We start from the raw sequence: 24,235 nt of genomic DNA on the forward strand, positions 1-24,235 counted from the left end.
TATTCTTTTTCGATATCTACCTCACAGAAGAAGTTGAAAAAGCTGCAAGATACTGTATAAACATATTGGCTATCATCAACAGTTAGCAGTGAAAGATAATGAAATCAGCAACTGAAAACCTCCCGTGTTTGAGCCATTACCGTACATTTTGGATTTATTTTACACAGTGGGAACAGCTGATCGAGGGAGGAGAGGTCTCCCTGATAAAACGGCACATAGCACAGCTGTGCCACATCACGCAGACGCACACATACACTCGCAAACTACACAAGGGAGGATGTTATTAAATGTGTTTTGTTCAAAGACTCGCAGACCATCTGAGGCCGTGTGTCAGCCTCCTCCCCTGCAGGCCTAATTTACACTCTGTCCTTCTATCAGTCTCTCCTTCTGTCTTCCTCGACTCCTAAGAAGAGCTATTGGCTTATCCGATGAGATCCACAGATGTTCATTTCAGAGGAATGTGAGGGTCTATCAAGATGTCAGACAGACGTCAGCTTCATTATTTAGTCTGGATACCATGCCAAAAAAAAAAAAATGGACAGTTATACAGAGATGGTCTGGATTTGACTTTAAGGAAAGTACCTGTATTTTGACAGGTTGGACAAATAGTAGACGTAGTGTTAGGGTTAAAAAAATCCACAGGATCCACTGTCTATTCCAAAGAATATGAAGGTCAAGCTGAGCTGAGTGATTGTGAGTTTGAATTTCTGCACACCCGTTTCAGCTCATGAATTTTCTTCGAAAAACATTAATTTTTACAAGTTATGGCAAGATAACAGCCATCCGTTTCCTAGGACAGACACTCCCTCCTTCATAATCGGTACTTTCCTCCTCTCTCCTGCGCAGAAAAGATAAATGCTCGAGACAAAAATGATGCTGATATTGGCAGCTCTTTGCTTGGAAACATTTGGGACTACCTGAGTGAGACATTTGTGGTTTTCCTTTGGTTATTTCCTGCATAGAATCATTTTGGATACCGAATCAAATGTTTTTCTGTAGCTACTATAGATTGCAATACCCTATTAGCCAGCTGGTATCCAGCAATGGGCTGAGACTGCAAATAATCAGTAAGAATTGAAGCAACTAGAGAAATAAAGAAAACACTGTACAGGTCATAAGTGTTTTTCTTTCTTTGCATGTTTTCCAACAATATCACAGCTAAAATAACTTAAAAATCAAGATTTATTGTTGGCTGCTGTCAGCAGGAACTTATCGTTTTCTACGCTTAATTTTACTCTTGGGTAACTACATTTTTGTACTTAAATGTATAAATTCTTCTTTTTTATTTTTTCTCATACAGTAACATACCTCATGGTGTCTTGCACTTTTTCCATCCTTCTTCTTCCAGCTGCCGTACATCCCACCTGTTTCCACTTTAAGGTCACCTCACTCCTACTGTAAAACTCTCAAAGCCACAAAGCTGCAAGTTCCTGCTGAAAAATAAATAAATAACCCCACGCTCAGACACTTGACAATCACTAACAAACTCAGATGTAAACAAACTGAGACCGAGACAAAAAGTTATTTTCTACACGCGTGCTCACTTTCTACGGCTCTGGCTGTATGTTGTTGCTGCAGCTGCAGTGTAATGGGCTTACGTGTTTAGTGTTTACCTTTGGCTGTACGGCTTGGTAGATTTTGAAATGTGTGTGTTGAAGAGTGTGTGTGTATTTGGGAAATGCATATAATTGGGCTGTGGGTTTATTGTTTAGACTGCGTGGCTGTGGTGTTTGAAGCTGTGATTGTTTGTCTCCCGTTTAGTCTGGGAAACGCAGTCTGTTGGTGTTTTGTTTGGGTCACTGTGTGTGTATTGGAGGAAGAGAGAACACTCAACGGAGTGGCTGCAAAGAAAATGATTTTTTACGCCTGAGATGAATCTGTGTTTGTTTAAAAGTTACAAAACTACTGAGGTGTAAGAAAGGTTTTATGGGAATTTGCAGGAAGAAAAGAAGCAGACAGGGTTGATGTGTTAATGGCCATTGCAGCACATGTGCCTTCCTAGCAGTGACTGAACAGACCATTCTCATTTATAGGGCGTCAACTACCGATGTTTTATTAGCCCTTTGGTGTGTGATATCAATGTCAAAAGCAGTGTTTGCTGTTGTTATTAGACCTGGCTTTCTTCTAACTCCAGCGTAATACTTGATGTTGAAAGCAACTGACATAGTATTAGAGAGGGAAAGTCTGCGAGGAGACAATGGGTCAAACAAAACTGGACTTTGATCCAGAAGATCACAGTTTGTGTTCCTTGTGAAAGTGAAAGTCCACGTCGATTTAATGTAACGTTATATCACTTACGTACCTACATCCCTTTAGAAACCCATGGATATATTAAGAGAACTGGATAATGCGTTGAAGGTGGGGCCTTGCTCATTACTGCGAATGTTGCTCAGTAGAGCATGAATCCAAAAAAGTTCAACTACTGTATGCAAAATTACCCAGATAATCGGCACTGATTTGCAACGTCTGCTGGCCAAGCAGGTTACGTTTGCTTTAATGCTCTGCTAACTTGAATTAAGATGAAATGATTTTATGTGCAGCTCTTCTAGACTTTTGAAAAGACTTTCACATTCTGATAGTAGATACTCTTTTCATGGAGTTTATGACACTGAAAAAAAATCATCCATTGATTTCCAGATGTTTTGTCATGTAAGTCTACAGGAAAAATAATTTTTTGTGCCAAATTTAATTTCCAACATGTTCTCATCCCGAGTTGTCACCAGTTTCTGCTTTGCAGATATTTATTTACATGTTGTGGCTTTACCGTAGAATTCCATGTCTACATATTACATTTTAGGTATCCTTCTGTGTCTGTTGTTTAGGTTCTGGGATGGTGCTACCATGATGTCAACAAATGCACATGGTGCAATAATGCAGCATGTGCTTATGTTGAGACAGCATGAACATCAACAAATGCACATGCTGGCACTGATGGTTAGTTTAAGGCAGGCATGTCAAACCGGTCCACAGGGGGGCCGGTGTGGCTGCAGGTTTTTGTGCCAACCAACCAAGAGCACACAGTTTGACCAATCAACTGTCTGAAGACGGAGATCAGTTGATTAAATGAGTCAAGTCTGGTGTGCTGCTACTTGGTTGGAAACAAAACCTGCAGCCACACCGGCCCCCCTGTGGACCAGTTTTACATGCCTGGTTTAAGGGGAGGGAGGCACATACTAAGGTGTAGAAAGAAAACATCAAATTCAGATGGGAAGTGAACATCACACTCCCGCATGAAAGTCCGAGCTTTGTTGGAACCATCCACTGCCTCTCCCAACCACCCCATAAGCATCCTCACACTCCTTATATTAGGTTGTTACCCTCAGTGCCTCAACCTGACCTTGTCTTGCTCAGTTTCATGCAGACATGTCTGATTCTGTATGACCAGCTGCAGGTGTATAATAACACCACAAACGGTTCTGTTCGGCTGCGTTCTTATCCGTCTAGAGGCGTTTCATGCACACGCTAAAGATAGCATTTGGCGTTGTGATCTTATTTCAAAAGCACTGTCAAAGCGGCAGTATTTTATCAGTTCAGGATGAGAACGGGCTGGAATTACATGATAGATGGAATTCCACAGTTTGGCCTCTACAAAACCTTCCTTCAAAGCGTAGCGCACTGATTGTGGCCAGTGTGAAATCAAAAGTCAAAATGTAAGGTAAGGTAAGAAAACCTGGAGATGAGAATGGGTTGAAGCTGGATTAAACACATAGGCTACTAAAATTTTTACTTGAGTAAACATCGCAATATGATTAATTTTTTTTACAAAAATGTATGCACAGTAGGGTTCAGCTATGTTGTAGATAGTTCAGGTGGCACAAAGTCTACTAGCTTACTGTTAAATAGTTCAATAAAATTAAACCATCACTAAATGTTCTAAACATTTTTTTCTTTCTTTCTTTTTAACTTCTACAGCTATAGTTTTAGTGAATGTCTCTTTACAGCGAATTCAATAGTTATTTACAAGCAGAGAATATATGCAGTCAATTCATGTTGTACAGAGAAATCTCTCCATTTTACTGGCTGCAGCAGGGAGGCAGTTGCAGTTGAATCCATAAGTTACAAAACTGACATCCATGGTGTGAAAAACAGCTTAGTGTTCATGTGATATACAGTATACAGTACTGGAGATGTCATCCCAACACAGCCATAATCTGGATGTATGCTGACAACTGTTTGAATGCTGGCCATTTGGTTTTATTGTGCTCACTGCCATTCATCACATTCACAGTACATTAAAGATTTTTTATGGTTACCTGTCTAAGAATGTAGGAAGGAGAGGCTTAAGGTGGACTGTGTGTGTGCCAAAGGTGTCCTTGAACAGTGAGGAACTTTATTATACCAGTCATATGCAAGTAAAAGACACCTATTTTTTACTGATCAACATTAATGCTTTGTGTATGTATCTGCTGCAGGTATGTGTGTTTAAATTTCCTGGGGTTTTCTAAAAGTCTTCCCATGCTTGTTGACATGTCTAGTTGAGATCTAATTAATGATCCTTATCCCTAATCATTGATAAGTAACAATCTTTGATAATTAGCTCTGCTCCAGTTGTAGTTAGAGCACTACGAGCCTGGTGGCAGCTCATGTAATCAAGATTAGTTAATCAGTTCAAGTCTATTGGCACTAAAGCACAGCGTGCGTGTGTGTGCATGTGTGCGTGTGTGTGTCCCAAGTAGAGTGGAGGCTCCCTGGGTGATCAGGCCTGGCTGACTGCCCTCTCGCTGGAGATCTTCACGATTACCGTAAGAAATTACTCACAGATTGCTCTGCATTCTGTACCCTAATATCCTCTGTTTGTGTGGTTGTGCACAAGGCCCTCTCCCCCATGTATACCACAAGTATGTAAAAAAGACTGTTTCCTTCTCTAAACAACTGAGGACTGGGAACCTACTAATGGAACATTAATGCCCAAGTTTATAATCATTTCTGCACTCTCACCTCATTTCAGGGACGATAACTTAACCTTCAGTGTTTTCCCAATCGCCAAGTGCTTACACAAAATTTAAAGAAGATGAGACAGGGTATATGGACCAAACACTGTAAAGTGATGTATTGGCCACTTACATATCCCAAACACATAATGTACGAGTGAAAGTGTTTCCAGCATGTTCAGCGTTAATCCCTTCGAACAAGAGATTTCACATCCTTAAAGAGAAACTGCTTCTTCTCTTTGGCTTTAGATAACGTATTCTTCCTCCTCCAGTGTCCATGATCTTCTCCTGTTTACAGTACCATCACAATCGTGCAGCACTGTCCAATATGGTATATTCTTTGGATAACCACTAACTGCTGATCTCACATTTCTGCAGCTTCCCACCTCATCCAGAATGAGCAGTTGATCCTCCTTAATGGAGGATCAACTGGATAACAACATTGTAGAAATGACTGGGGATTATGGGACTATTCTTTAGTTTGCCTTATAATGTCTCCCATTGCCAAATCCCCTAACTTCTCCAACACTCCATATATCAAGGGACGGGATAAAAGAAACACAAAACAAGCTTCTCATTGTGTAAGAAGTGGGGAGAAACAGTTACCTCATATGTGAGTATGCATGTGCATATCTTTGTTTGTGTGTGTGTGTGTGTGTGTGTGTGTGTGTGTGCACTAACACATTTATATGCATTCACACAAAATTCATTTATAATTAAATATTGTAACACCAAACATTAAAATGTAACCAAGCCATAATCAGAATTAGTTCAACAACAGTTTTCACTTTGCTGTCAGACTCTTTCACTTTTTATGGCAAGGTTCAGCAGACATTTACTTGGGACAAATGCCTCTTGAAGGAGGCTGACAATAGATGATCAACGATTTTGTCCCTTCTTTCAGACGTCAGTTAATTGCTCCTGTCCCTAATTGGACGAATGGACCGCTTGCTGTGCTGTCGTTGGTCTCTGCTCCTGATTTTCAAATAATGTGGCAGCTGTTCTGGGAACATTGCCAAAATCCTCCTACCTACACACTGAAAACTGTTTCTCAATTGATTTGCAACAAAAAGAAGACATAAATTGCTACCAGCATTACTCTCTCCTTTAGGACGAGGATTTTCTTTCAGAAAATTTTCAAATCTTACAAAGAGACTACAAACAGTTTCTCAATAACATTTGGGCATTTTGGGGTGCTTTGGTTAAAATCCAGACCGTGAACTGCAACACTGCCAGTTTGAATCCAACCCTGGTGACCTCTCTCCCTCATTTCCTGTCATGTCTCTGCCACTATCTAAGGCAGTGCTTCTCAACATTTTTGTGTCAGGGACTCCTAAACTGATACACATTAGATCATGAACGCTGTTAAATAAGATTTTGCTTCGGGGGCCTCCATTTGAAAGATTTTGGTGTTATATATGAATATATTCAAAGATGAAGAAAAGCTTTGACATCTATCAACAACAGTTGAGAACTGTGAAGGAAGTGAAACCTATCATCAGAATAGTCACTCATATGACTCTTAGTCACATACAGTAGGACTCATGCAGTAAAAATAGGTAATTTCCCATTTTTCTGGGCAATACCTCAAGGACCGCTCGGGGTCCCTGTGCCCCTGGTATAGAAACACTGATCTTAAGCGTAAAATATTACATAGTACGTACTTGTACTGCACTTTGATATTTGTTAACATGTCTGGAGCAGTTTGTCCTACATGCCCCTTGGCCCAGATCCCAGAATGAAAATTGTCAAAATTTTGGAAATTTGGTCCTCACAATGATACAGGAGTACACACACACACACACACACACACACACACACACACACACACACACACACACACACACACACACACACACACGTGCACACATAAAAGGTTTAGCACAGCTCTCAGGAGAATGGGCAGGGATGGGATGGACAGTATGTAGTGTTCTACACAATTTATGTGATTGTAGCTGCTCATCACTAATGGTTTTTGTGTGTGTGTGTGTGTGTGTGTGTGTGTGTGTGTGTGTGTGTGTGTGTGTGTGTGTGTGGGAGTTGTCCTGAGGAAGTGCACACCCTGACAGTGAATCTCCCTACAGGGAGGACACTGTTTTAACCTGTTAACCTTTGACCTAGTCCTCTTAGGTAACTCGGACCGGTCCCATCTGCTGAAGATACACACCCAGAGCTCAGCAGCCAGCTTATCCCGTCTCACTTTACAAGTTAGACTTTCTTCAGCTTTCTTTTTGGAGTCCAACATTACATCTCTCATCTCAGATGAATGTGACCTCTGTGAGTACTTGGCTCTGACCCTTCCACAACTTCTGCAGAAAGGGAAAAAAAAGATGTGGATTTGGACAGACTCAAGTCTGTGTGTACATCTGTGAGAGTGCCAAAGAAATCAATGTTTACTTGAAAATCAAGCGGGGGATTGGGACCGCACGCTCCCGTCTAAAAGACACGCGGCTTAGGCTTCCCACCCAGCAGGATCTGCTGCCTATGTCCAAATACAGCTGTTCTTTCCTCTCACCAGTCCCCCAGGGACCCAGAGGAGAAACACCAGGTTCAGCAAGATGATCAGCAATAGGCCTTCACTGGACATGCTCACATATTTCAAATTTAACAATTATCGGATTATCCCAGCAGCATGACACACATTTTCATGATCAAATCCTTTTGAGTCACTCCCATACTTGATACTTTTAAAATGAGTCATGAAAGGCTTTTTATCTTTCCACCCCATAACTTTGTAATATTTTTATACTTATTACATATCCATGCTACTCAAAACAATCAGCTCATTGTATTTAATGATATTCAGTACCACTTTCTCACAAGATCCCCTTTATAAATGGCTGTAATTATTGACTTTATAGATGTTTAATCAATTATGTGTTAATGCTTTATAGATTGGTTATAAGCTATTAATAAGAACAACCTCTGTGTTGACAGGTGGAAAATCCTCCCCCAGCACAAATCCTACTTTGCCCCTTTTTTTTTACTTTATCAACAATTTTTTTTTAAACTTTATTGCCACTAACAATGATGAACAGACAATTAACATTGCAGAACAAAATTGCCTTGACAGTGGCTTTTACCTGACATACAGTATATGCACATGTGAATGAGGATTCACCATACAACCTTAGAAGACACACGGCTACCCATGTATACACCTTCCATAAGCATACACATCCATACATACGTATTCTGCACATGCATGACATATTAAACATATGCATACATACATGTACATATGCTTATATAATCATGAATCCAAGACGAAATAAACCTCAAAATAACACAAAAAGTTTTCTAACCAAGGTAATTTATACCTTATGCCCATCTCCTTATAAAAATGGGGAGTTTTAGTTGTAGCTGAGCTGTCATGGGCTCCAGCATGTAAACATGTTTTAAGTAGCTCTTAAATCCATCAGAAAGACACATCCAATGGGCTTGTTTGAGCCACATACTGCAGAACATCTGGACAAAATCCACTGGTAAACAACTTTTAAACATTTACAACTGCAGATTTGCTGGGTTTTTGTAAGAAGCCAAAAATATTTGTTTTAATCCATGGTATGCCCTATATTCATATCTTAAAGAATATCCGACTAATTCTACTTTTTCTCATATTTCGAACATTTCAGGAAGTGTAGTGACCACTATAGGGTCCTGCCTGGCAGCGGTGCAGATGCTAAGGGCCCCTCCCTCCTGCAGTATAATTGGGAGTTTACCGTCTGTCTTTCCCGGGACGGACTGCCATCCAACACACACAGAGTGCGCCCAGAGTTCAAGAGCGCGAGTGTGCGGTTGACTACAATTAAGGGGAGTGGAAATATTTGGGGGAAGTATTCAGTTTATCTATCCACTTTTCTCTGGCTCGGAACAAGGTTGTGTGTCTGCTTTTAGTTACTTTACTCTGAGCGTCAGGCAATTAAAGGAGAGTGACGCTGCTGTCCTCCGCGTGGGCATGTGTTGCATGTGAGAGGAACAGGAGTTGCACGCGCAGGTAAGGTGAAACACGCAATTACGATGATGTAAATCACGTGCAGTTAATGGAAAAGTTAGAATTTCGAGTCTGGTCTCTGTGAATACGCTGTTTCTGTAGGTTATGTTATTTAGTCAGCTATCGCCTCTCCCATCTGTTGCATTTAAGTAATTAACTTGCGAGGTTCATTGACGTTGTCCGGACGATATTAATTATCATAAAGTGAGTTAATAGCCGATTAAAGGGCAACCATCATTACAAGTTTTTCTACACCTAACCTCATGTGCTTGACTTTTTTTACACTAAACAGCAGATTTGAACATGTGACTTCAAATTTTGACTTCAAAACACTTTTCCTCTAAATTTACACACAGTCCTTTTACTGTGTTTATGATATTGTCAAAAAGCAACATTTTTAAGCTTGTCTTACCAAATTGTTAACTTTTAAGAATTTCTGAATGTCTTTGTATCATTTCAAGTTTTGCTGAACTTTTTTATATTTTTTGACACAAAACAGTTGATTTGGAGGTTTGACTTTAAGCCCTTTACCTGTGATGTGTTTATCATATCAGCAACATTTTTAAGCATGTGTCTTCAAAGTGTCATCTTTTAAGAACTTCTGAACAGCTTTCTTTCAAGCATGATGATTTTTTCACATAATACAATGGATTTTGTGAACATTTTATTGTTTTCCTATGAAGAATTTTATGAACTGCAACATATAATATGTTTAAATCACATGAAATGTAAAAATCGCAAATCCTTGTAATACATGCTTTTCATCAGACATGTTTATGTGTAAACACCAATCAAATCAAAGTTATTAATGGAGCAGCTTTCATGCAATCATAAAGCCTAAAGTGCTTCACAGAGCAAGATTTAAACAGCAAAAGAGAAACAGGCAAAAAAGACTACTCTTTATAACAATAAAAAATGAGATCTTTAAAATAAGTAAAATTTAAAGAACCAATAAAAATGAGATAAAATGGTACAAAAGACCAAAGATAAGACTCAAAAACAGAGGCAACAGATGACGAGGCGCCACTAAGTAAAAGCCAGGCTTAAAAGATGCGTCTTGAGATTTCACATAAAAATCAAATGTTGGAGCTCCAAATACCTTCAAATTGAATGCAACTATAAGGTTACTTAAACAGTGATTTCATTGACCCAGAATATTCTCATTGCAGATCTATAGCACATTAAACATGCTGCAGTGAACATAGTTTGCTTTACTTATGGAGCTCACTTCGCTGTGTGTATTTCTGCGGTTCACTGTGCAGCATATGAATAAAAAAAACAGTCATGTGGGTTCAGTGGTGCGGCAGCTATTTAACCATCCTTCCCGTGTCTGTATATCTAGCAGTCTCAAGGACCCACTCTCCACTTAGTGCGCTTCTAAAGGTTTATCTAACTCCTTACAAGGCGCTTTAGGCTGAGGGGGTGTTTGTGTGAGCGAGGCAAAGAAACTGTAGAAGGGAGGCAGAGAGAAAGAGAGATGGGAGTTGTGTCGATATTGATTTCTCTGGCAGTGTTTCAGAGCTTTCGATCAGCATGACTGGGGTAAATAAATGATTTCTGCTTGGGGCCACTGAAAGACAACTCAGAAAATCTTGTCTGATTTTTCTCCTTTATACACTGTCCAATCATAACGTCACTGTGAAGTGGCGTCTGCCAGGCATATTTAATGCAGACTTCTGTATACACAGCATCAGGGGATGGGGCGGGCAAAGGACTGCTGCTGAATCACAAGCTGGAAATGTACGCTTGTGATTTATGAGGACTTTAAAGGGACTTTGAAGAGTGGCAGCATATGTTGAAACTGTATTCTTCTCTCATTTCTGTGAGCTTGGTATGCAAAATGAATTTAATAGGTCTAATAAGCTGTTAAAGGGTTTTGGTAGCCTTCCTTCGCTATCAATCACTTCAAACCTGTGCTGTGCTTAACCTGAGCCTCCCGTGTGCTTCACTTCTCTCGCCTTCTGTATTGCGTGTCAGGACTGATCCAACATTGCCCAAAATCACAGCAACAATATTCAGCTGTGTTTTGAATGGCCTACAGCACCATTCCTGCGCTCTGTGACAACGTCATGCCGTTCATGTGGAGGCTTTTCCTGGCCGGTGATGAAAACTAAAAACTGAAAGAGTTCTTTCTTAAAACTCAACACGTTTTTCGGTGCAAAGTGTTATTAAAACACTCTTGTAGCCATGCTGCGCACTAGCCCAGCCTTATATGGTCGTGTTTTCAGAATCCTTCAGTGCACACAGACAAAGCAGCGAGGGCACCTTTACTGCAGCGCTCATGTTAGTATGTTTGGAGAGTCTACAGCAGCTACGTGCCAATGACTTGCAGACAGACAACCCGGCTGCCTGCCCTGCAGCTCTGTGGCTTGTGTGTTTCCTCTGTCTGAGCAAGAGCTGGTGTGGAGATAACCACATAACAAAAGTCCTCCTAAGACCGAGCGAGAACAATAGAGTTGCTTCCCACATTTGTAGAAGACAGTAATGCTCTTGAGGGGAGTTGTTGCATAGCATACATGGGTGTACCCTCATGTCCTCAGGCCATGAGGAGCCGAGCGTGAGCACTTCCAACTGTCAGTCACTGTTTTCATGCCCTGTTGCTCCCATCTGCCTGCCTCAGGATGGTATTAGCTTACACGCGCACATATGTTCATGCATGTGGACACTGATTCACATTCAGAGGTACACGCCCGGGTCATGCCCCAGTCAGCATGTGTAGAGTTACTTGTTTTGTTGTCGGTTATCAACAAACCTATCGGCATGTTTATCCATATGCCGTTGTCTCAGTTACATGGTTGCTTCTCTGTTTTGAATAGCCTTCAACTTTGTTTCCACTTAATGTTTTTCTGTTTCTATCCTCTCTATTGAAGGGAGTTAAACCGCAGATCCAGTATCACTTCCCACCTCCACTCTCCCACCTTTCCATTCACCCTCGTTGTGACAGCAGACCTGAGCCAGCCTTGCCTCTGAGCTGTGGACTCCCGTCTGCCACCAACATATCTTGGAGGATTAAACGGCAACTTTAAACATTAAACGAGTCTCTAACAAAGGCAGCACAAGCATTATTATGTGTCTTTGGTGGATTTGATTACCATACCAGCAGTTGCCCGGAGTAGTCTCTTAGCCGTTGTTTTCAGATAACTAGGGAGGGACAAATGTGGACAGACAGGACCTCAGGGTTGGAATTTTATCCATCTCTTTAGGTTTTTCTCCACAGACATTCTCTTCAGCTCCAAAACGGAAGGAATTTCACTGGAATGCCGTCTCGTCTGGGCATTACCACTCAGTCATTTCATGCATAGAGGGTTTGACTGTCATGGGATGTCTGTTACTTTTAATGTGGTGTTGTGAATGTGTTTACATCATGCAGAACAAGGCCAGAATGATCTGCTCTGAGAAATCCTTGCTTAAACTCTTTTACTAGGGCAGTGGAGTTAACTGTCAGAGGTGTTTAGTTGTGCGAGGCGCACTCTGTAATCAGACAGCCTGCAGACTTCTGATTTTTTGGATTTATTAGCAGGTAAATGGCTGCAGGAAATACACTTTCCTAATGGCAAGGGATCAAATGATCCATGTTATAGTCCATGGAGAGGTATTAGATATCCTTACCTAACATGTACTGTGCATCCATTAATTATTTAGGGCTAATTTACTGTCGCGTTTTCAACTTCAAAGCCCATCTCTGTCTGTTTGGATGATTACATTTTGTGCGTAAGGGGAGATTTTGGCAATTTATTTTGCAATCATTTTTTGGAGTGATATGCAATTTCCCGAGAGATACACACGCCGTGCTGATAGATGCGGTGTTTCACTAAGATAAGGTGGGATAATGTTTGTGGTTAAAATCGAAAATGAATCACAGCTTGCTGCCTTGATCGTTTATTTAATGACTCAAGTAAACAAATTACAGAAAAGTAAGTGATACAATAAAAGTTGCCAGAAAGCTTTAGTGTAACAGTATGTAGGTTGAGGTTTTTGATCTGAGTCCAGAATAATCTTACATTGCTACAAGGATCACATTTCACATTTACTTGTTCTCTGGCAGCAGTTGAAAAGAGTGAGAATGTGTGTTGTGTTAACATTATCAAGGAAAATCAGTTTAGACAGGAGTTAGAAGATGTCAATTTTGGATCCTTCAGATCAATATCACTAGTATTATTATTAGGACAAAGAGCTGATGGCGCTGCTTAACTTTTTTTCCATAAGCTTGTCATAGAAAGTGAAATAAACTGCCTTTTCTCTAACATATACAGTGTATAACAGTGCCAAGACATAAAGAAAAAGAGCTGTGCTTGTCTCTTTTTGAGCAGTGTTGTGTTTCCTTCTTTACAGCCATCTATAACTGCAGTTACAGCCAGGAGAACAACTTTAATGCTTGTTGTACATGCTTTATAGTTTGTGTTTAGTGAAAACACAAACAGTGTGGCCTGCTGGCTGTCCTGTATTTCCCCTGTGAGACGTGAACTCACCCAGACTCACAGGGGAGTTACATGCTTGCTTAAATGTGAGGTTAAAAAAAGATGATTGACTGTTGCCAAGAAAAACAACCAATGTCTTGAGAGCTAGAAACAATTACCTATGTTGTTCTGCCAGGTCAGTGCCTGTGGTCGGGGAATAAAGACAAATAGCCGTGCTAATGCACTCTGTCCTGTGGAGATGGAGAGGTTTGATAATAGAGTACTCCACAGGGCACCTGGGTATTTCTAAATGCCTCATTAGGGGTGGTCTGTGTGTGAGAATGCCCGTGGCCAGAGCACTTCTTCACCATCTGCTCCTTCCTTGTGTCTGCTGACAACTTCCACTGTGAATATAGTTTCTTTGAAAAGTTCAGCTAATTTGCATTTCTTACATAGCAGCTTAATAATAGATTTTGGATCATTGTTAAAGCCAGGGCAGGCAGAGATCTGGAAAAAACCCTGCAGAATTTTAAATACACCCTCCTTCTGCAGCCTCACCATCTCCCCTCTCTGACCCAAAACCCTCCCACCGGACAACTGTGGCCATATGCACGCACTTCATACAAAAAGCCAGTGTTTCATGCATTCAGAACGTTCACATGCACAGATAAATCGAGCTACAGTTATAGCTCAAACGTGTAATTTAATTGGACTAATGTCCTTGTCCCAGTATTCAAGCACCGGCAGCGAATTGATTTATCGATTGAAGTCCAAATCAAAATGTTTATTTACAATAACTTTGGGGTAGAAAACTGCTGCATCACATACTTGAAATGCAATGGCGCTGAGAAAACTCTGATTAGTTTTAAGCCATCTAAAAAAAGTCCTACCTAAAAAAGCCAATACCAGTTTAAGTATACACTACATTAAGAATGTTTTCACCACTTTACCTTGTCATAAGACAGCCCTCACTGACAGGGATTTGAAGACATTATATTAAAAACACCAGACTCCATTGAGAAAAACAGGGAAAAAAATTGAAATTTTGTCTGTGAAAATATGTGGGCCTCCTTTTTGTAGAATAGGAACGGCCTATCGCTGACAGACAGGTACGCTATCCAATCATTTAATTGGCCCCAAATGAAAGTATTAGATAGGTGTATAACAGGCCTTGATAGCCAAAGATACAGGATTTTTTTTTTTCCTTTTTTTTCATTTCATTAGTAACTCACCTTTAGGATGAAATAAGAATGTTGACAAATATAACAAAAAAATGCTCCTAAATAAGTTGCCATGCCCTAGCTTTAATTAATGTTTGCTAGTGAATAGCTGTTCTATTGCTCACATACACTGGATTTGTTTTGAGCACCAAACGAGATAAGCCAGTAAATCTGGAGAGGTGACATCTATAAGATGCTATATATTGGGCTGAGATCAGAAGTCAGCAGCACCATATTGGCTGCTAGCTTTAAATCTGTCACCATCGCCATCAGGATTGTTTCCCATCACCCCCTGCACCGTGTGCCGGCCATGCTGCCAAAGACAACAGGGACTCTGGCCGCCAGGAAACACGGGTGTTAGCTTAACCCACATGGCACAAGCTGTCATTTCCTACTCTCTCACACCTCTCTCTCTCTCTCTTTCTTTCTCTTTCTCTCTCTGTGTCTTTTAATCTCTATTATTCACCTTCTCCAAAGTATTGACTGACTGGCAACACATATTTCTGCTTTTTTTCCCTGCTTTATTGTATGACAATCTCCTGTCGTCATGCTTTTCTCAGCAGATGAAGAGTTTTTAATGCTCCTCTAACACTTGAGCTTTCTCCTTTGTTTGGGGTGTATTCTTCTGCTGCTGATAGATGTGGGCACTCAAGCAGTAAAGAGAGATACATTACTCGAACTCGTTTCACATGGATGAAACCGTGTCACTGCACCCCCTAAGATACTGCAGGGTGGATGAGCCTCACCACCAGCACCATCACTGTCGCTCACAAAGTGTGCACAGACCGCAGAGATTTAAACACGCTCACTTTCTCACTCTCTTTGCCGATGGCCCATCCATCACACACAGCTCTATATCTGTATTTCTAACCCCGAAGGTGTGAAGGTGCCTCGATTTGTCATCTTAAGTAAACAGCAGTCTGTTTATCAGCGTCTAATCCTCTCCGGTTTGAAGCTACGGGGCGCTTGGATGGGTGCCACTCTGCCCTGATTCTCCCAAGTTTCAAACACCAGATGCCAAAACCGGACAGGGAAAATTAATGAAGTGAAATGAGTTGTACTTTAACAGCTTGTATCTGTCTGCCAACATGCCATGCAGATCAGTGTGCGTAGGCGTGAATGAATGTATGTTCTCAGAATGTCAACTTCTATAATTTCCTAGGTGCTCCGTAGACAATGTTTGGTAATCTCCTCTTGTCAACATGTCCAGTTTTTCCAACCAGAAACAACACGCTTGGTTTCGGCATTTGAGATATGTGTTTGCCACATCGGATCTATTAATTTAAGTTGACATTGTTTGTGTTGTCACAGGACAGGTTGATGTGTGTTATCTGAGATGGGTGTGGAAGGAAAGTAATGAGGGAGATGTAACAATAAGGTCTTGGGGGAGGAATTCTTTTAATGCATTCATTAATTCCTTCATTGATTGCTTTGTTAATCAGTAGCTAGACGGCTGTGGAATGTGCAGGAATGCAGGTTTACTCACTGAATACACTGAATACTCAGTTGGTATTTGGAGCACGGTGATGCATTACATACACAGAAATCCTAATCAAGGGCAAGGTTATCATGGGGTAACGATGCATTCCGATGTGGTGGGATGCACCACTTTTCTTTGCACAGACACACTGCCAATAGGCCCATATGTGTAATTGTGCGTATTAGCACCTGATTTAGAGTAAATCTGGAACAATTAATTAAGAATAATTTATGTACTCACAATGAGGATACATAGATAGCTGTAAATAATTAGATGCATACTTGTCCCTTGCAATAGTTTATATTTTCAGGCACAACTTGTTTACTAATTTAGAACTTAGTTCCTGATTTTTTATCACCTATCTCTTAATACAGTATTACAAAAGCAAAAACATCCTCTTTGCAGGCTTACATTGTCAGTTGTATGCCCTCCAAAACATCTTAGGTCTTGTAATAATCATTTGCACGTTTAATCTTTGTTGATTCAAAATGACAGGGATTAATACGTTGCCACATTTGCATGTTTCTCATTTTGAAAGGAGCAGTGTGTAAGATTCATGAAGATTTCTTGGCAGGTAGTGTTGAAGATTGAAGATTGCAACCAGCTGAAACTTAGAGGTTAGAATTCTTTTAGTGTTCATTGTTAAGGAGGTTTTTACCTGAAGCCGAATTATCTGCAGAGGTCTCGCCCTCTCCAAAACAATAGACCAGGTGCTATAAAGCAGTAAAAACACTGCAAAAAACAGTGAAATATTACAAATCTTCTTGGACGCTGTTTGGCATGTCAAAGATGGGCTACTGGCCCAGCACCTGCTAATGTGTGCTCACCTTTTTTCTTTGATAACTTAGGATTCAGATGTTTCGGAGGTTGCTACCAGGAGCTGAATTATCCACAGAGTTTTCTTCCTCTCCAGGACGAACACCCAGTGATTTAAACCAGTAAAGGCATTGAATTCAGCAGTTTTAGGCTCTGTATTTTGGAGACGGGCTGTTAGCCTAGCACCTCTTAATGTATGCCCTTTTTTTTCTATGATTACTTAAGATACAGACATTAAGGAGATTTTTAGCTTAGAATTATCAGCAGAGGTCTCTTTCAATCAAAAACAAACACTTGGTGATTTAAACTGGTAAAAAAAAAAATAGAATATACGTAGCAGTTTCAGGTAAAAAAATAAAATAGAATTGTGTTTTTCCGACATTGCTTTTCACTGAGGGGCTGCTAACTACAGCAGCTGACAAAAAAAAAAAAAAAAAAAACATGAATGGCCCTATCTAGAGCCTGTGTTTGGTTTGTCCGCTCTGGGCTACGGTAGAAACATAGCGGTGCAACATGGTGATCTTTATGGACAAGGACCCGCTCCCTGTGAGGATATAAATAGCTCATTCTAAGATAACGAAAACACAACAATCGTTATTTTTAGGTGAAAATATATTAAAGAAATTCCACTTATACTTTCATAATTATATTCTGCAAATATATTCCCCTAAATCCTTCACACTGGAACTTTAAAAGTTAAAATCCCCCACCGAACATGGTCTAAAAAAAATGTCCAGTTTCTGCCACAATGATTTCACTTTGTCCCGTGTTCAATTAGTACACATTGCTCAAGTTCTCCGTGCTTATTAGTGCCAGAAAAGCCAGTGAGCGTTCCCATGACTGTTCACTCATACGTCTCACTTTGCATTGAGTGTGAACTAATTTCTGTGTTACAGGCCTCCTTAACGCACAGTGAAGTCCCAGACACAACGTGGGCCATTTTTTTACAGGACATAAAGGAGAAGCTGACAGGGTCGTCAGCCAATGCTAAAACTATTGGCAAGTATCATTTAGCTCACAAATTAAATGAGTTATCCAAGTCAAAGGAAGATAGAGGAGAGAGGGAAACAGAAAGAGGCATGGCGGGGTGAAAGATTGTAGAATAGGACTGTTTTGTTAGCCTGACCTTTGTTTTGAGCAAACAGATTTAAAGGCAACACAAAAGAGAAGCCAGTGACAGGCAACAGCTGATGTAGGACGGGTAAAGAGAGGGGACATGCCTGCAGGGCTCCATGGTGAAGCAGCTTAATGGTCCCAACAGAAACTTGTGTACATATCCTGCACAAAGTTAGATGAGACTCCACACACACACACACACACACACACACACACACACACACACACACACACACACACACACACACACACTTTCTATTGCTCCTCCCTAGCTTGACTCTTTACTCTGGTCTCCCTCCAGGGTTGCAGAAAAGGACAGAGTGAAAACTGAACAAGACGGCTCCACACACCATGAAGAGAGGGGACTCTGGCAATCACAGTCTGAATGAAGCTGCGGCTCTGCACTCCATGTCTGGCAGTAATTATGGCAGCAAAGGGAAGAGGATTAAGGTATCCCATCCAGGGGTCCCATTAGTGGGATTGATGTTGTTGGCCACCCTCCCTTTTGGATCAAGCATCAAACAAACTGTCCCCAGGGTCAAACTCAGCCACAGAGGTAAGACATATTGTTGGTTTATCTGTTAATTTAATCTCTGTTACATATTTACATAAACTTTAATTTACTTTGATTTGAGGTCATCAGAGGTGTTTTATCTCATGCCAACAACTTTTGTCGTCTTTGCACTTGCACAGAGCTGGAGTTATTGTGAAAGTTACATGAGATCAGTGTTTATATTGACTCACACTGATGATTATTTTTCTTCTCTTTTCAACCGCTCGTGCTAAAAACATTCAAAGCCTCCTCCAGACTGTGAGATTTTAGCAATCTCATAAATTTGGTGCAGCTACACTGTGCTGCATGGGTCTATTAAACTTGGGTATGACATCAGGTTTCTTTACGCAGACTGTACGATGACATCTGAATCGCAGGCTACAATGTTCATCCATTGACGTAGTGGTAAGAGAAAAATGTAAACAAACATGAATCGAGTCCTTGCTATAGTGGCATTTATGTGTGTCAAAAAGTCTGAAGAAGAGAAGGAAGAGGAGAATTAGGATGTGGTTGTAGCTGGGGAAAAGAGGCCAAATTGGCATGACAATTTAGCAACGAGAGCTCAAAGTATTTATTAGCATCTTCTAGGATTTAGCAGAGTCGCGCTGGACAGTGCATAATTTCATGCTGCATTTCTATTGGTTGATTAGTAGACGTAGGCTGTAACAGCAGTCATGCAGTGAGATGGTTATCCCACATTTCTGACACTGTCAGAATTTTGTCCCAGGCTGTCTTTGATCGCACGACCATGACAACGGCCATCCTTGAACCTCTCTCACTGTGTGATGTAGGACCTCAGTTTCAGAGCCACGACCAAAGATATTACCACATTTCTTTCATGTTGGTCATCTTTCAACTGGGACAGCCCAAAATCACACAGTGTATACCGAGCTTAAGCTATTCAGTGTGCATCTTCAGAGGCCTCTCCGGCTATGTCTTTCTATTTCTTTGTAACATTTTGTCTCCACTTGTCTCTGTCTCTCTTGTGGCTTTGTGCACACAGCCAGGAGGAAAAGTGAAAAGAGAGATTAGTACGCTCAGTTGCGCTGTAAAAGTAAATGGTCTTTGAAACAAGACTGTAAAGTTGAGTGAGAGATGTGAGACTCACTTACTGAACCATTAGCCAACTTCATTTTGTCAAGTTTGATGGGCACAAAAATTTTCCCTGGTCACTTTTTGTGAAAAGTAAACACAACCTGTTAGTCCTCTCATTAATCCTTATTACACAAAAGTAAAGTGAATTAATAAAATACAATGTTTTCCCAGTCCAGTCTTATATTTCATGTTGGTCCACTGCAGACTGTCAATCAATCTGTTGTTTCTATATTAGCTGGTAGAGGACTCGACTTGAGTTACATGACTTAGACTCAAGTCAGACTGGAGTCACAAATTTGAGGACTTAAGACTCGACTTGACAAAATCTAAGTAGACTTTTAAATCCACTTTGACTTTAATACCAATAATTCATGACTTCACTTGAGCCTTTTGACATGAAAGCACCTGAACTTTCTCTTATTTGAAAGTTAGGCTGAATTAACTCCAAAGTTAGGCTAAATTTTGGCGAAAGCGGCGTGGTGATTTTACAAAGGTCGCTTGACTTCTGACCTTAAGATATCTGAATGAAAATGGGTTCTGTGGGCACCCATGAGTCTCCTGTTTACAGACATGCCCACTTTATGCTCGTCCCATGCAGTTCATTTTACTTTCATTTGACTCCTTACCAAGAAATTCTGGTCAGAATCGCTTCACCTTGTCAATATGGACTTCAGAACTGTTTTGAAATACAAAATAATAATTATAAAAAATGTGTTTAAAAATGCTATCAATCCAACTATTAAAATCCTGTGATTAATCGTGATTAATACATGTAAAAAATAAAAATAAAAAAATAAATCATTTGACAGTCCTAGTTTTAACGAATATACAGATGTATTTTTTTTCTGTAAATAAAATATAGAATTTCTCTGTTGTTAAAATAGTGTTAAATTGGGTATAGAAAGCATTGTGACTTGTTTAGGACTCAAAATTTAGGACTTGGGACTTGACTTGGGAATAATCAGTGCTGACCTGGGACTTAAGTACAAAGAGTTGAAACTTACTTGTGACTTGCAAAACAATGACTCGGTCCCACCTCTGTTAGCTGGTCCCCGCAATGTGCGTTGCGCTCATGTGTTTAGTTTTGCGTCAACTGTTTGCTTTGTGCCACCGGAGGGAAAGCTGAATTACTGCTCCCCTTAAAACCCATTCTTAACTCCAGCGCAAACTTTACTTCAAAGTCTCCATCCCTCATGCAATGTATCAGCTACAAGAAACCACATAAATGAACTTCATTCTTGCTCCATAAAACTGAATCCCCACTGTGACCTAAAAGTAAACTCACTCTGACTTCAACCCTGAAAAGCTCTCTTCTTGTCAAAGGCCCCAAAGCCCATGGCTAGAAATAGATACACATTTATGTCCTCAGTGTCCAACATAAATATATATGTTAGTAGCTGAAGGAATAATGATTGGTAGGGACAGTGTTTATTCAGCAGTTAGGCTAGTATTTAGCTTTAGAGATGGTCTCATTTTATGTTTGTTCCAAACCAACCAGATGATAAAATAAAGCAAAAACGATCACATAATTTTAATAGGGCCATATATCTGAGACAACTTTTTGATACTGTACCAGGGTGTGTTTTTTGGCTTTGAGTATTAGCACGGCTGACTAAACTTTGCTGTTCACTCTAAGGGCCATCTGACTAAGCAGTGGTTTCCTTTGGACTTCAGACTAACAACAGTAGAACAATGCCCATTTTTGGCTCGCCCAGTTAGAATGACTGAAGCAAAGAAGAATCCATCAAAAGCAAAATCACCTCCGACCCAGTGCGCACATCATGCACACATTGTGTCATCATATCGTCAGTGCACACTCTTAAAAAGCAACACCACCCAGCAGCGATCACTCGTCAAACATTGCATCGCTCTCCCGTGAAAGCACGGCTCCAGTGAGTGAAGGGTGAAATGATCAAAGTGAAATCATTGCTGTTTGAGTGGACACCTCCAAAACAACTGCCTTTTTACTCCAAATGTATAAACGTTCCTCTGAGGAAAACATCTCCAGGCACTGGTTCAAGTTTCATCCAGAGTCACAACATAGACATTATGGCCTTGTGCCAAATGGGAAATGAAATCATCTGTTTTAAATATTTTTAATAAGCTGCACATTCAGATTGTTGTTTTGCCTTTGTTCTTAATGTGCAACCAAAAGAATTAAGTTACACCACATGCATTCTGTCCTTAGGCGAGTGCCTGCAAGATACAGATTATGAGTCATACAGTCGAAAGACAATTTATAGGACATTTTCCGTCTACTTGTAAACAGTTGCTCAATACCTAAACTCATTTTAGTGGATTCATTTGCTTAGTAACCACAAAAAACACATTTCAGTGATAAATCTGGCTCTTCTTGAGATCATCTGTATTAGTTTTCTTATTTATTAGCTCTTATGAACATTACCAGTTGTAACGTTACAGAACATCCCGCACTGCATATTGATGATGACAAACCAAGCCTGTGATCAAGAAAACAGCCGCCTTATCTCAGCTGGCTTAATGTAGAGTACAAGTAGGTACTTCTGATGAATATTGTTCTAATTCATTCTTAAATGGATACTTTGCAGATGTTCAGTCAGATTTGTATCATAACAGTGTGAGAAGTATGTGTAAATGTGGTTCCTTATGTATTACTAGCCTTCAGATCTCTGTGCTCATCTTTCAGCTGCGATGCGTCATTCAGCCAGATATTTGTTGGTTTAAGGGCTTAAACTGCAGACTGCACTTCCACATTTTTGTATGCCCGCCACCATGGACACAAGGAGTATAGAAGTATTTAGAGAGAGACCCGCCTCTCTCTCTCTCAAACTCTGACCAAACTGTAAGTCTAAGTAAGCAGTGGTGATAAAATATTCACCAAGACTCTGTTACTGTGTTGCCTTCACATACTGTTTGGCTGTAATATGAGAATTTGTGAACAGGAAATTAGGGCCATACTCTTTCCTGTATTGTAAACACTGAGGCTGAAAAAACTGAATTTCGAAAGATAATCGCAATTGATTACATTTTTTAATTGCATGTTTACAATTTTGCATTACAAATCAATTATAAAGCCCTGACTGACAAGATAAAACAATTCTTACCAAATTATCTGGATTAGGAATCAAATGACAGTAAAAAACAAAATGCGTGAGACTAGCATAAAGTGGGCTTCTCTGTAAAGTAGAGACTCATGGGTACCCATAGAATCCATTTTTAGTTGAATATCTTAAGGTCAGAAGTCAAGGGACCCCTGTGAAATGGTCAACCTGTTTTTTTATCGCCAAACTTTAACCTAAGGCTGGACCATTATTTAGCCCCCTTCTTGACAAGCCAGCATGGCATGGTTGGTACTGCTGGAGTTTAAATGATACAACATCATCACTCTAGCTTTAAATTTTAGCCGAGTATAGCCACTTAAAATCAGAAATGTTGGTTGGCGATTAACACGATTAAAGAAAAAATTAACATGTCATGTACAGACCTTTAATGCATCACGATTAATGTGTTAACGCTAACAGCCTTAGTTTTCAGAAACATTTTTTAGCGTACAGTTCAAGCTGTAATTCAAGATCGGCCACCAACTCGTTTCCTGTGGAAAAACAGTCAGGCTTGCTTTACGTCACCCACCAGTGGGAGCATTTCTTGGTCCAGTTTGGCGCAGTGCCTTCTGGTAGTTGTAGGGCTTCTACTTTTTGAGCAAAAGTAAATGTTATACCCCTTTTTCTCTGTTTTCTCTGGTTACTTAACACCAGTTTCAAAAGTATTTGTCCTATTTCTGCACTGACAGAGCAGTTTTATGAGAAGACCATCGTTCAAGCAGTAAAATACGAAATAATGTGAATCTTCTGCCATCACATATGGCAGATTCATATCCAGCATCATTAGAGCAATGTATCTTATCCACTTCATGCACTCCTATCAGCTTCAGCCTTCAGACGAAAGGCAATGATGCTGCTGATAAAACATCACTCATCCTATGTTAGGTGGTCTACACTTTTACAACAGCCGACATTAAAGTATTATAGAGCTTAAATCTAGTTCATCGGCAGAGCCTTAAACTGTTGGCAGCAAGCCAACATGGTGATGTCTTACTCAAATAAATGTGTGGATGAGAGTGCAGCAGAGCTCCAGCAGAGGGGCTAATACAGAGTTGTTTAGGGGAATGAGGGCTCACTCCTCTGGAGAAAGGTGTAGAGAACTATGCTAAGTAGCAACAGCTAAGCGGACTGTTTCAATGGGCTCACAGTGTTACGTGTTTACAGAACAGATTAGCGTTAGACTAGCAGGCCTAATCTCTCTGTGAGGTTTGGCCCGCCGGGGGCACGATGTGTGAGTAGGAGTGAAAGATATGAACATGTGGGGGTGCTGTGTGTGTGAGCTCGTGTATGGGAGGAGGCATTAGGCAAGATTGCGTGGTGTGGAGGGGTCCCACAAGTTCAAATATTGAGGGTTGGTAACCTCTCCAATCCTTCGCACCAAGAGGGTAATCACAATGTCAATCCTTTCAGAGTGACTCCCACAGGACTCCCCCGCATTGGGCCAGTGTTTATTCAAGGCATGTTGCTATACTGGCGCTCTGAAAAGAGCCTGGTGATAGAAGAGATTTTCCTCAGATCAAGGAGATCAAGGACGCAGTACAGAGCTGAGAATG

The 24,235-nt window shown here is 40.5% G+C and overlaps 1 protein-coding gene across 4 annotated transcripts in view; it reads left to right on the forward strand.

The window, feature by feature from the left end:
* sema3d (sema domain, immunoglobulin domain (Ig), short basic domain, secreted, (semaphorin) 3D) overlaps nucleotides 1-24,235 on the forward strand; it is an 85,182-nt gene that overhangs the window by 29,851 nt on the left and 31,096 nt on the right. Inside the window, exons 1-3 of one of the 4 annotated variants that reach the window (XM_042495858.2) lie at nucleotides 8,682-8,928; nucleotides 17,735-17,837; nucleotides 18,256-18,510. In XM_042495858.2, coding sequence (XP_042351792.2) covers nucleotides 18,306-18,510 — 205 coding nt within the window. In that variant the 5' untranslated portion in view covers nucleotides 8,682-8,928; nucleotides 17,735-17,837; nucleotides 18,256-18,305. Of the gene's footprint in view, nucleotides 1-8,681; nucleotides 8,929-17,734; nucleotides 17,838-18,255; nucleotides 18,511-24,235 lie in introns of those variants that run through there. The other 3 variants (XM_088079856.1, XM_042495859.2, XM_088079857.1) reach the window with 3 other exon arrangements.

Source organism: Plectropomus leopardus, chromosome 7, assembly GCF_026936395.1.
Source record: "Plectropomus leopardus strain MGB_pleo_1.0 chromosome 7, ASM2693639v1, whole genome shotgun sequence".
Taxonomy (NCBI): Eukaryota; Metazoa; Chordata; class Actinopteri; order Perciformes; family Serranidae; genus Plectropomus; species Plectropomus leopardus.